Source organism: Diceros bicornis, chromosome 35, assembly GCF_020826845.1.
Source record: "Diceros bicornis minor isolate mBicDic1 chromosome 35, mDicBic1.mat.cur, whole genome shotgun sequence".
Lineage (NCBI taxonomy): Eukaryota > Metazoa > Chordata > Mammalia > Perissodactyla > Rhinocerotidae > Diceros > Diceros bicornis.
The window spans coordinates 30,051,774-30,065,527 of record NC_080774.1 but is presented as its reverse complement, the minus strand read 5'-3'; the positions used below and the strand labels follow the sequence as shown (position 1 = coordinate 30,065,527).

The 13,754-nt window shown below is 58.3% G+C and overlaps 1 protein-coding gene across 1 annotated transcript; it reads left to right on the top strand.

Annotated features, from left to right (window-relative positions):
- The first annotated feature begins 4,510 nt into the window (after positions 1-4,510).
- RIMBP3C (RIMS binding protein 3C) lies at positions 4,511-9,974 on the top strand. The gene has a single exon (XM_058532024.1). The coding sequence runs from the start codon at positions 4,535-4,537 to the stop codon at positions 9,491-9,493; it is 4,959 nt and encodes a 1,652-aa protein (XP_058388007.1). The 5' UTR covers positions 4,511-4,534; the 3' UTR covers positions 9,494-9,974.
- The last annotated feature ends 3,780 nt before the right edge of the window (positions 9,975-13,754 follow it).

Below are 13,754 nucleotides of genomic sequence, written 5' to 3'. Positions count from 1 at the left end.
GTGTGCCAAGCACTGTTCTAGATGCTGAGGAGACATCAGAGAACAGAAGAAAACACACTAACCCAAAAGTGAGGGAAGTGGAGTCAGAAGCTGGGGCCACTGTAGCTACAGAGGTTTGGAAGGTTCAAACCCTCTGGTGGGCTCTCAGGATGGAGCCCACGCCCTTCAGCAAGGCCGGGAAAGCTCTGCAAACCTCTGTCTCTGGTGGCAGAGCCGAATCAGGGCCAGGCCATGCTGGCAGAGGAGGGATGTAAACCAGATTGCCCAGGATCCCAGACCCCATGCCCACATGGCACAAAGGTCACAGACTGGCATTGTGGGGAGAGACAGCATGGCATACAGGGCTGGTGATGTGGGGAGAACTAAGACATGAGGGGGACATGTGCCTTCTCTCAGGTCAGTGGAGTCACAGAGTGTCAGGGCAATGTGTGTGTATGTGTGTTTGTGCATGTTTGTGTGCACATAATAGACAAGAGTGCCCCTAACCTAGATGTTTTCAAACTTGCTTCTAGCAGCATTCCTCTTTATGAAACCAAAGTCCTCCTTAGGACCTGATAAATGACACTGAGTGGCTGTGCCCTGTTGAAGCAGGTAGGGGCAATGTCTCCCCTTCAGTTCCCAGCACACACCCCACCCCCAACAGTCCCACAGTATTTCCCAGGAACTCTGAAGCCCTAAGGAACCCAGTTTGAAAACCACCCATGTAATCCATCTCTTTCACATTATAGGCAAGCAAGCTGAAACCCAGAGAATGCAGTGACATGGTGAGCTAATGCCCGTCTCTGTTTTCCCTGAGCTGAGTTGATGGGGATGACAAGCAGGCCACTGCACAACATGATGAGTGTAGGGATGGCAGAAGCCTAGCACTGGGGAAGCCCTGGTTTTCTCATGCACTTGACCACATTCCAGAATGCCTCTGACATGCCATGGTGGTGCCAACATGGTGGCTGCTGGGTGGTGACTCTGAGGTTCCCAGAGACTCACCCCAGTGTCCTTCTCCTTGACGGCAGCCTGTCCTCCTGACTTGACTCTTGGAGGCCCCGCTAGAGACTGCAGCAAGACATCCAGCCTGTGAAGTCCCACTCACCACCCTGAAGTGACAATCCAGCTCTGTCACAGCTGCCCATGTGTCCTGGCAAGCCACTCGCTCCCACCGAGCCTCAGGTCCTCCTCTGTCTAACGGAGATGCAGCAAAGATTCCATGGAGCCACCCTCCCCACGGCTTCCACGTCCAGCGGCCTAGCACCAGCTCACGGCTAGGGTTGTCCCCCGTCTCTCTCTCCCGCCCCCCCCCACCTCACCTCTCAAAAAGAACATCTGGAGCCATAATTCCCAGTGTTCTTGTTACTTGCCACTGCCCAAAGGCATCTCCCATGGCATACTAGGGTTCAGGGGAACCTAATTTGAAAAACATGAGTACAGGGTAAAAGGCAGTGCCCAGAGGGCCACATACTGAATGAACACAGCACGTGCTTCTCTGAGCCTCAGTTTTCCCACCTGCAAGATGGGGCTGAGATCACCGGTCCACCTACGTGGGGAAATGATTGTGTAAGTGAGAGGGGCTGTCTGTCTGCCCTGCACCAGGAGCAACCCAGGAAAGTGAGTCCTGGAAGAGAGGCAGAGTTGGGGAGGGGAAATTCACTTGGAAGCATTCTGTGGGTGGTTCATGGCTAGACAGGCATTCTCAGAGCAGCAGATGCTGAGTTGTGAGAGGCCCCTGGTACTGCCCAGGCCAGGCTGAGAAGCAAAGGGGTCTCCAATGTGACCACAGCATTAAGGTCTGGATGCAAACAGCCAGGTACTAGACGTCCATCCGCATCTTCCAGGAGCCACATGGTGCCAGGGTAGGGAGGGCAGGGAGGAGCCAGATTTAAGTAGGCTCCTGAGCTCCCAACAGCAAAGGTGGCCAGGCTGAGAGAAGCTGTGTGTGAGTGTGTGTGCATGCATGTGTGTGTGAGTGTTCCTTCTGCAGCTCGGGACCCCACCAACATCTCTGCTGAGACCTAACCAGCCTGAGGCCTCTGCCCAAGGCCTTGCTGGGCAACCTGGAGCCTGGGGCCCCAGCCCTTGCTGCCAGAGGTACCTGAATGTGGGAGGCAGGAAGGCCAGGTGGCCAGGTCAGGCAGTGCCCTTCATGCCCTTCCCACCTGTCTGGCCCTCGGTCCCTATCCTTCCTTTCTGGGAAGGGACTTTTCACTTACACCTCTGAGCCGACTCTGGGCAGGGACACAAATGTGTATCAGATATGTCCCTGCTGTAAAAGGAGAGGCCCCAGGTGGGGTGATCAGGGCAGTAGAGTCCTGGGAAGCCCGGGGCCAGCCTGGAGAGTCAGGGAAGGCTTCCTGGAGGAGGGAACCGCTAAGCTGAGGCCAAAGAACGAGGTTAGGAGTAGGTGAGTGGACAAAAATGGGGTTGTGCAGGACCTGCTAAGCAGCCAGATGACCTTGAGCAGAACTCTTGATCCATTGGGGCTTGAAACTTCTCATCTGTAAAATGAGTGGTTTAAATAATGTTTAGGAAGTGCTCAGCCCGAGCATGGTACACAGTAGGTGCTTGGTCTGCAGTGGGCATTGTTGTTTTGTGTTGGGTGAGGTTGGCATCCCAGGCAGGGGGAACAGCACCTGCAAAGGCCCCAAGGCCTCTGAGCCAGGGTATTCTCCAGACTCCTGGAAGAAGCTCGTGAGGGCCCAGGCCAAGCCCTGATGGGAAGACGGGAACTTACAGACCTCAATGCAGCTGCTTCTGCACACTTAGCCCTCGGCCGACAGAGTCCTGGTGTCCCTCCAACCCTGGGAGGCTGGTGCAATCAATACATCCATTGTGGAGAAGCTGGAAGAGGTGAGGTAATCTTCCATGGTTGCTCAGGCAAAAAGTGGCAGAGCCTGGATGGACACCCAGGTCTTTGAGGCTTCCCACCTGCCATGGGGTATCTAGAGTGAGTCCCAGAGGGTGTAGAGAGTACCTGTCCTGCCTCCACCATGGTAGCCCTGCCCAGCCTCGCCCAAATTCTTGCCTTGTGGACCTGTTTCTCTAGCTGCAAAAAAGGGACTAGGATTAGAATTAATGAGGTGCCAAGCAGGGAACCTTGCTCTGTTCTGGGCACTGTGTGCTCTCACCTCATTGAAACCTCACAAACTGAGGAAATGGATGCTCAGAGAGGTCAGGGAACTCCAGGAGGTTACACAGCCCAGAAGGGGGTGTATTATTAGTCCATTTTACAGATGAGGACACGGGAGTGGTGGCAGAAGCTGAAGGACTGTTTGACCCCAAAGACCTGCCAGCCCTAACCACCAGACACACTGCCCTTAGAGAGCCATGGAAAGTTCTCTGGCCTTGCTGTCTCCAGGGAGGTGGTGTAGGGACCCAGACGGGTCCAGAGGGGCCTCCGGCTTTACCTTTTGGAGAAGCAGGCAGCCCCAGGCACTCCTGGGTCAGATCAATGGGTGGGGTGGGCTGGGCCCCCACAGCAGCCCCATTCTCTTGCCTCCCTCCCCGCCTCTCCAACTGGCCGGCCTTCCACTCTGGGTTCTGCTTGATCTGCTCTTCTTCTGCACATGTGAAATGTGAGACTCTCCCTGGGAGTAAGACTGAAGAAGGGTCCTCAGAGCCGCGATCCTGAGATTGGACTGATGGAGTCAGAGTACCCAGGAATCTGGAGGCAGAATTTTGTAGGTTTGAATCTCCACTTAGCTACTTCTGGGTTGTGTGACCATGGAGAGGTCCTAATTTCTCAGAGTGTCCTTGCAGGATGACTGTAAAACTAAGCCAAGAAAACATAAGTCACAGCTTTGGTCTTCAAAGTAGACTTTCTTCTCTCCTGTCTTGGCTGGCACCATGTAGAGGCCACAGGCTCAAGACTTCTCATCTGTAAAATGGGCATAGGAGTTTTAAATAGATAATGTATGCAAATGCTTAGCACCGCAGGGGTCTTTGGAAGGGTAGGTGCAGTAGGGGTGCAGGTGAGAGGTGCACTCTCCCCTAGTTAGAGGCCCAGGGCTTACCCCCAAGTTTGGGCATATCCCATTGCAATTCTCAGCCACCTAGGCCAAACATGCCACCTCAACCCACGGCAGGGCGAGGCCAGATCTGCTCACACCCTATTGGTGATCTTGACTCACACAAGAAGCCCCTTTCTCTAGGCCTGAAGGAGGGGCCAGGGCTTCCCCCTGGGCCCAGCCGCCTGAAAGGGATTGTACAGTGCCTGGGAGAGTGCCCGGGGTGGGTCACGTGGCACCAGGAACAGGGCAAGGCCTGGGGCCAGAGACCCCTGGGCATCCCGGAAGGGCCGTGAGCTGGGTTGAGCAGGAGTGTGGAGAGCCCAGCCCCGGCCTACGCAGCCGGGAGAGGAACGCTGGCTAGTGCACCCGTGGCAGGGGCTGGGGGAAGACGCTCAGAGGCGGAAGGGGCGCGCGGAGACCCCCAGGGAGCGCCGGAAGGGGCGCGCGGGGCGGTTGGCCGCGGCCGGGGCGGCGGCCGTTGGCGAGCGGCAGTCTGGGCCGGGCGAGCTCAGGCTTCTTGCCCGGCCGCGGCCACCATGACCAAGGACTCGCCCAGCCCTTTGGGCGGCAGCCGCGCGACACCCAAGAAGCCGAGTAGTCCAGGCCCGGCGGCGGCGGTACTGGAGGAGCAGAGGCGGGAGCTGGAGAAGCTGCGGACCGAGCTGGAGGCGGAGCGGGCGCGCGGGCGGGCCGAGCGGCGGCGCTTCGCGGCCCAGGAGCGCCAGCTGCGGGAGGTGGCTGAGCGGGAGCGGCAGCAGCTGGTTGACCATCTGCGCTCCAAGTGGGAGGCACAGCGCGGCCGGGAGCTGCGGCAGCTGCAGGAGGAGATGCTGCGGGAGCGCGAGGCCGAGATCCGGCAGCTGCTGCGCTGGAAGGAGGCCGAGATGCGGCAGCTGCAGCAGCTGCTGCACCGCGAGCGCGACGGCGTCGTGCGCCAGGCCCGAGAGCTTCAGCGCCAGCTGGCCGAGGAGCTGGTGAACCGCGGCTACTGCGGCCGCGCGGGGGCACCAGAAGTCGCCGCCGCGCAGTGCCGCTGTCGCTTGCAGGAAGTGCTGGCGCAGCTTCGCTGGGAGACGGACGGTGAGCAGGCCTCGCGCATCCGCCACCTGCAGGCGGCGCTCGACGTGGAGCGCCAGCTCTTCCTCAAGTACATCTTGGAGCACTTCCGCTGGCACCCCGCTTTGTCCGGCCCCCACGACCCCCAGGCAGTGCATTCTTCGGAAGAGCCGCCGCCCGAGACTGCCGGCGCCTCTCGCGGCCCTCCGAAGTCTGCCTGTCGACTCGAATCCCTCGACAGCCTGAGCGCTGGCGTCCGCGTGCGCTCCTGCTCCCTCGACGAGGTGCCCGCGGCGTGCTCCGACTCCCCAGACAGCCTGCTCCCCACGCGCGCCAGCTCCCTCGATTCCTTGACACCAGCGCGTTCCCACTCGCTCAACAGCACCCTGAGTCGCCCCAAGGCCCCCAAATCCGAGGAACGGGCCTCCTCCTCGCCAGACGCCTCCATCCTGGGCTCCTTGAGCCCCCTGCCGCCGCCACCGCCACCGCCGCCGCCACCGCCACCACCACCAACGGAGCACAAGAGACCTAGAGACCCACGAGGAGGAGAAAAGGCCGGGAGCCAGCCCTGCGAGGCCCCAACTCTCTCGCCGCTGGGCCTGGACTACCGCGAGCTGGTGAAGCAGAACTCAGCACTGTCCCGGGCGGTGCAGGCGCTGGCGCGCCGCTGCTCTGGCCTGCGCGAAGAGAACATGCAGCTGCGGCGCGCAGGCTTCCCCGACGAGGCGAACGAGAAAGTGATGCGTCTCAAGGTGAAGCACGCGGAGTTGACAGGCCTCGCGCGGCGCCTAGAGGATCGGGCCCGCAAGCTGCAAGAGACCGACCTGCGGGCTGTGAGCGCGCCTGTGCCTGTCGAGAGCCACGCTGGCCTGGAGCTGTGCCAGGCCTTCGCCCGCCAGCGTGCCCGGGACTTGTCGGAGCAGGCGAGCGCGCTGCTGGCCAAGGACAAGCAGATCGAAGAGCTGCGGCAGGAGTGTCACCTGCTGCAGGCGCGCGTCGCCTCGGGCCTCGGCAGCGCCCCGCACGCTGCGGGGAGCGCCGCCCGAACCCAGTGCCTCAACGTCAGCGACTTGGACCGGCTGCAGCGTGAGTCCCAGCGGGAGGTGCTACGCCTGCAGAGGCAGTTGGCGCTGCAGCAGGGCCCCGGCGGCGCCCGAGCCGAGGCGGGCCGGGAGAGCGCACCCTGCGAAGAGGCGCAGCGCCAGGTGCAGGAGCTGGAGCGCGAGCTGGGCGCCCGGCGGCTAGAGTGCGAGGAGCTGGGCGCGCAGGCGGCGGCGGCGCGGCGGCGCGGCGAGGAGGCCGAGGCGCAGCTGCAGGAGGCGCTACGCGAGGGCGCCTGGCTGGCCAAGGAGAACGCGCGGCTGCGGGCCCAGGCAGACTGGACGCAGAAGGTGGCGGCCGAGAACAATGACGTGCGCGGGCAGCTGGGCCGCGCGTGCCAGGAGCGCGACGCCGCCGGCTGGCTCGCGGAGCAGCTGCTGCAGCAGGGGACACGCGGGCAGGGCAGGCAGCAACAGCTGCAGCACGACGTGCAGAAGGCCCTGCGTGATCTCCAGGCTGCCCGGGAGGAGATGCGGGCACTGCAGTGTCAGCCTGGTCACTCTCCCCAGGAACCCCTGGAGGCCCCCCAAACCTTGGAGTACCAAGGTAAAGGTAGTGGAAAGACCAAGTTCAAGCCAGGGCCTGAAGACCAAGCATCTTCACAACCCAGCAGAGACGAAAAGGAGAAGAAGGAAGCCTTCCTACTGGAGACCCCAGTTGCCCTTGGGGAACCAGCCAGTGCCCCCCAGGTGCCAAGCAGAGTCCCAGCCAGCCGACCTCTGGACTCCAGGACCCAGGCCAAGAAAACCTGCTCCCAGTCGAACTCCTCTGAGGTGGAGTCCATGTGGGCCACCGTGCCGTTTTGCCCTACTCTAGACATGGACACAGCCAGCGAGGTGGAGGATCTGGAGCCTGATAGTGTGTCTTCAACTCTGGAAATGGGGGACTCAGAGGCCCCTGCCACTTCCAAGTTCAAGATCTTCCTGGCTAGGTATAGCTACAACCCGTTTGAGGGGCCCAATGAGCACCCTGAGAGCGAGCTGCCCCTCACAGCTGGGGATTATGTATATATCTTTGGGGACATGGATGAGGACGGCTTCTATGAAGGGGAGCTTGGGGACGGCCGCCGGGGGCTGGTGCCCTCCAACCTGGTGGAGCAGGTTCCAGACGGTGACATCTTGGGCTGCCTGCCCCCTGAGGCCCCTGACCTTGGCCCTACTCCACTCCTGGCTGGGCAGGGCAAAGCTTCGAAGGAAGATGCTGTTCACAGCTTATTACCTGGGAAAGCCCAGGAAGCTGTGGACAGGAGGCCATGCCAGATGGTGAGGGCAGGCTCCAAGACAGAAGTGGCAATGGAGATCTCAGATGCCAAAACAGAAGATGGCTGGCTGGGCTTGCTGCAGAGTATGGAGGAGGAGGGCTTCTCCAGACCCCTTCTGGGGGCCAACGGGGTCCTTTTTGTGGCCCCCATGCAACTACACCTGCAAAGTGTTGCAGCCACTTCGGCCGAGATCACATGGGTCTACAGCAGCAGCAGCCACCCCCACGTGGTATACCTTGATGGCCAGGAGCATGCCCTGACCCCAGCAGGTGTGAGCTGCTACACCTTCCACAACCTGCATCCCGGCACACGGTACCAGGCACGGGTGGAGGTCCGGCTGCTGTGGGACTCGCTGCAGGTGCACTGGGAAACGATGTCCTCCACCATCACCTTCGACACGCCCTTGGCAGGACCCCCTGACCCTCCACTGGATGTGCTGGTGGAGCGCCACGCCTCACCAGGCCTCCTGGTGGTCAGCTGGCTCCCGGTGACCATCGACTCAGCTGGGTCCTCCAACGGAGTCCGGGTCACTGGCTATGCTGTGTATGCTGATGGGCTCAAGGTTGCAGAGATTACCGATGCCACCGCTGGGAGCACTGTGTTGCAGTTTTCTGAGCTCCAGCTGCACCTGATGTGCCAGAAGGTCTCGGTGAGAACTATGTCTCTTTGTGGCGAGTCCCTGGATTCCGTGCCAGCTCAGATCCCTCACGACTGCTTCACCTGTCACCGATTGCCAGAGATGTCTCCCTTTAGCTACGCATGCAGTGACCCGTCTACCTGCAGAGTTACCTTCTCCTTCTGCCCTCAGAGGCTGGCCCTATCTTCCCTGAGTGCCAAGGCCAGCCCGCATATCCCCGGAAGTTGTGGGGAGCCCCAGGCCGAGTTCCTAGAAGCATTCCCTGAAGAACCCTCAAGGAGGTGGTCCCCAATGCCCAACTTGAGTTCAGAAGGAGAATGTCCAAGCACAGGGTCTGGCTGCCAAGCCCGGGGGCCCACAGAGGCCCAGGAGGTCTGCAGAAAGGACCTGCTCTTTCAGAAGAGTCCCCAGAACCACAGGCCACCTGTGCCCAGTGGCCAGTCTGGCGGGGAAGAAGACCACGACCAGCACATGGGCACCAGCCAAAGCCCTGCTCCAAGCATCATCCATCCATCCCCTGAGTGTGGGCCCAGGAAGAAACCACGTCAGGAAAATGTTGCCCTTGAGAAGGTCCTTAGGCAAAAGCAAGATGCCCAAGTGTTCGCTCCTCCCCAGCTGGGCACCAGCCAAAGACATGTGTCTGACTTCTGTGACATTTTGCAGGAGGAGGAGGCAGTGTGCTTTGGACTGTGGGGCACAGAGAAGCAAGAGCAGAGAAAGGAGCTTAGGACTCAGAGCAGGCGAAGTCAGGCTCTGGGGGGCAAGAGAGAGTGCCAGCTCCATGAGCCCAGCTCGGCTCTGTGTCCAGCTCCGTCCAGCAAAGTCATTAAGATGTCCAGGGGCGGCACCCCCCTGCCGAGGACAGGGGTGGACACTCCGGCCAGGGTCTTTGTGGCCCTCTTTGATTATGACCCCCTGGTGATGTCTGCCAACCCTGAGGCAGCAGAGGAGGAGCTGGCCTTCCAGAAAGGGCAGTTGCTGAGAGTGTGGGGTTCTCAGGGTGCCCACGGCTTCTACCGTGGTGAATGCAATGGGCAAGTGGGCAACATCCCTGGACACCTGGTGGCTGAGGTGGAAGTGGGCATGGAGCGGACTGATGGAAGGTGGCATTTACCAGCTCAAGGGCACCTGTCCTCTGCGGCCCACCTCGATGACTTTGGGGGGCTCACCAATCTCCAGAGCTCCTTCCCCATGCCCCAAGGGAATCCCAGGAGGCCCCGACTGTGGACACCAATGACCATGAGAGCAGCTCTGGACTATGACCCCAAGGACGAGGGAGCAGGGGGCCCGGTGAAGGGCAAGATGTCATTGAGGGCAGGGGACGTGGTCAAGGTCTACGGGCCAGCGGATGACAAGGGATTCTATTACAGGGAGTTGGGTGGCCGCAGGGGCCTAGTCCCGGCCCACCTGCTGGATCACATGTCCCTCCATGGAGAGTGAGCAAGGCTCCCCACCGGGGTAGTGGCCTCTGGCCCCCCACAGCCTGCCAGAGGAGGAGCAAGCATGCAGACCCTTCCACTAGCACCCCTCCTAGCCTCTGTGAGCAGTGCTTGCCCCAGGCACTGCTGTCGGAAACCAATGGCAGTCCCCGGGTGTCCCCTAGCCTCTGAGAGCAATAGTGCTTAGGTTTGAACTGAACTGTTTCCAAAAGAAAACAGAACAAGCAGCCCCTGAGACTCTGACATGCTGTTTCAGAGTTGTCAGTAACCATGACAGGTATTTGAAGTGCCTTTTTCTGTGTTCTTTAGGAGTTTAACATTATTCATCCATTGCCTTGTACGAAAGTCTCAAGAAAAGCCTGCCTCTTAAAAAAAAAGCAAGCAGAATGTTATTTTCTACCTTATGTTCAACTCCTCATTAAAATGTTCATAGAAAAAAGAAAAAGAATATTTCAGAAGCAAAAGCACAACCAAGGGACACACCAAGCCTGCCCTTCCTCCCTCTTTCTTCTGTCTAACAGGCCTGCGAGGGCTGCAGACGTGTTTCCCAGCCCGGGAAGGGAGGGCACCCCCTTACTCTTTAGGGGGGCTCAGCTCAGGGTCCGCTGGCAGGGCCTCCGAGGGTCCAGCCAAGAGCCAGGGCTGAGAAGCAGGGCCCCAAAGGCTCTGCATGGCCAGCCTTTCCCATGGGCATCCCTGCACTGGGACCATGACCCTGGTGGCTGCCCTTTGTGGAGGGTGGGGTCAGCATCTCCCAGCTGGGGGTCCCACTCTGCAAATTAGTAACTTCTCCCTTTCCCCAGCATGTCTCACTTCTCGAGGGACCTCCCTGGGAGGGTATTTTCCTGTTTACCTCATTTTACAGAAAAGCCATCCAAGGCTCCAAGTCCCTCTGTCAGGTCACATGGCTGCAGAGCTGCTTCCTCCCGTGGTCTTCTGGGGCTCCCCTTCCCAGAGAGTGGAGATGAAGGGTGGCCTTCCTCGTCCTCTGCTTCTGTTTGATGCCCCTTTGTTTCCCCACGTCCAACAACGCAGTCAGAGGAAGGGGAATGCCTTCCCAGGAGCAGGAGGAAATGCCCAGAAGCATTCCCAGGTGGAAGGATTGGAGCCATAGGCAGGTTCTTTGGAAAGTTGGTGAATTGGGTCCAGAGGGTTCCACCACGCTGTCCCTGGGGCTGAAGGCTGGGAACAGAGACGGGGTAGGCCCAGGGGCCATCTCAACCTGCACACTTACTGCTGCTTTATCCTCAAAGAACACAGGCACTAACTTGGCAGCTGTGGTGTGCACGCACACACTTACCACTCCTGAGTGGAAGGCTGCAGGCTTCAGCCTGCAGAGAAAACTCTCCTTACTCCCCATCCACTGAGGGCCACCATCATCCCCCTCGTGTTGACAACCACCCATTTGTACAGTGAGAAAGCAGACTCAGAAGGCTCCACAGCTGGCCTGGGGAAGAACCTGGATAGGCTCAGAATTTCTTTTTCTTTTTTTCAGTTGTGATAAAATATACATAAAATTTGCCATCTCAACCATTTTTAAATGTACAATGCAGTGTATGAAGTACATTCTCATTATGTGCAACTAATTTGCAGAACTCTTTCCATCTTGCAAAAGTGAATCTCTGTACCCATTAAACAATAACTCCCTATTCCCTCCTCCCCCAACCCCTGTTAACTTCTAATCTATTTTCTGTCTCTATAAATTTGACTACTCTAGGGACCTTGTATAAGTGGACTCGTACAGTAAATTTGTCTTTTTGTGACTGGCTTATTTCACTTGGCATAGTGTCCTCAAGGTTCATCCATGTTGTAGCAAATGTCAGAATTTCCTTTTTAAGGCTGAATAATATTCCATTGTTTAGATATACCACATTTTGTTTATCCATTCATCCCTTGATGGACACTTGGGTTGCTTCCACTTTTTTGGCAATTGTGAATAATGCTGCTATGAACGTGGGTATGGAAATATCTCTTCTCAGCTTTCACAAATTTTCAAACCATCAGATCCCTGTGAACTCACAACCCAACCCAAAATGGAACCTGAGGACGATGAGCAACAAGAAAACTGCTCCTGCAAGAGAGGACAGCCCAACCCCTCCCAGCTCCTGGGCTCCAGATTGGGAGGCTTGGTGGGCTGCCCACGGGCTGAGGGGTGGGGACAAATATGGTTCCCACACATTGGAAGAGCAACGACAGTTTAGTAAGGAATAGAAACTTTCTTAATTAATAGGTTAATAGAAACTTTAATCAACATGCTTTCAAAATTAAATACAATAACTGTAATTCCATAAGAACCACAAATGCAACCCAACAAGAATTTTGCTAGCCATAGTGTTCCATCACTGTTTACTTATCTTTACATCCTTCCCTGACCACTGGCCAAGATCGCTCACCTTTTTTCCAACAGCTGCAGAATAGTCCCTCTCATGGCTAGGAAGTGGTGCCCCACCCCTCCTTCAAGCCCCCATCCTGCTTTATTTTTCTCCATTGCTCTCATCCACACTGGGTATGTTACCTGTGATTTTTCTTTTCTTTTCTTTTCTTTTTTTAATGAGGAAGATCAGCCCTGAGCTAACATCCATGCCAATCCTCCTCTTTTTGCCGAGGAAGACTGGCCCTGGGCTAACATCTGTGCCCATCTTCCTCCACTTTATAGGGGACGCCACCACAGCATGGGCTGACAAGCTGTGTGTCAGCGCACACCCGGGCTCAGAAGCTGGGCTGCCAGCAGCAGATCACGCGCACTTAACTGCTACGCCACCGGGCTGGCCCCACCTGTGGTTTTTCTGTTGTCTCATGTTCCAACCATCTCCCCACCAGAATGTAAGCCCCACAAAAGAAGAGCCCTCTTTGGCTCTTTCATTGCCTGACACATAGTAGGTTCTCAGTAAATGAATGCTGAATGAAGGAACAAGCAGTTTTCAACCATCCTGTGAATGTGGCCCCTGTGCAGAGCTCCAGACATTCACACCAAGCACTGGGCTGCTCCACCAACTGGAATAGAGTAAGACATGGACCCCGGGCAGCAGAGCACCATGGGCACTGGGGTGGGTGAGGAGAGGGGCATCCTAGGCAGTGGGAACAGCGGAAGCAAAGGCCCTGAGGCACGAGAATAATGAGTGGCTGCACAATTGGGGAAACTCGGGGATCAGTGGCACAGGGAGGGGGAAAGGGATTGGGGACAGGTACCCACCAGCTGGTGAGGGCCCCCTCTCCTGGAAGGGCTTCAAAGTCAGTCTCCGGAGCTTCCTCCCGTTGCCACCAGGGGACAGCCTGGCTGCACTGAGGGTTGCTCCCCAGGGACTGTGCACCTGGGCAGAGCTGCCTGGCCCCACACCTGCCTGCTCAGGCCGGAGCCCCAGGGTCAGGGTGAGCAGGAAACATCGCTTTGACCCTGCAGGCCTGGGATTCAGGCCCCGCCCAGCCCTGTTCTCTCCCTCCCCTCTCCCCAGAGCACCCTGGGGAGCCCGGCTCCACCCACAGGAGCTGTCCTTCCAGGGGACCTGGGACCAGTATCAGGCCTGGCAAGTCTGACACCCAGCCACAGGAAAAGCTCCCTCTTCACTCAGTGCAGTCGTGCTCCTGCAAATCCCAGTTTTCCCAAGCTAGAAAACACTCGAAGTTTTAGTAAATGAATAAAGAAGCACAAGGCCTGGTGGGCTGGGGGAGGCAAGGCCACAGAGTGGAGAGCAGCTGGGCTCAGGAACCCAGCCATCGGTGTCTGAACCCTGGCCTGCCAGTGGTCTGCCAGCTTGGAGGCCTCCCTGAGCCTCAGTTTCCTCATCCATGGCAGATCATGTGTGCAGAGCCCTTGACCAAGGGTCAGGACCCAAAGGGAGAACAAGAAAGTCGGTGAGGGCAGAGGTAGCAGGAGTCTGGGGCAGGGGCAGCTGGTTCTGGGTCCAGCTTGTGTCCCACAAGGGCCCTGAGAACCAGAAGAATTTGAGCAGGGGCAAGGGGAGGCCACGCAGGTCTGGCGAGGTGGGCAGACTGGGAAGGAGCAGATGCCTGGTGGTGGCCTGTACCAGGCCCCCTCCCCACCTGACCAGATGACCTGGAGGCCCAAAGCCTGTCCGGGCCTGCCCAGGAGGGGACAGTGGAACGGGAAGCCCAGCTGGCCTGAGGGCAGAGGGGCCTCCGGAGTGGGCAAAGAGGCAGCACTCGGAGAATTCAGAGAGTTCTGGAGCAAGGGTCATTGAGCCTGTCCTGGCGATGTCCACTTCTGCCCAGGGCCCTCTGGTCAGAGCAAGTCTCAACTCCTC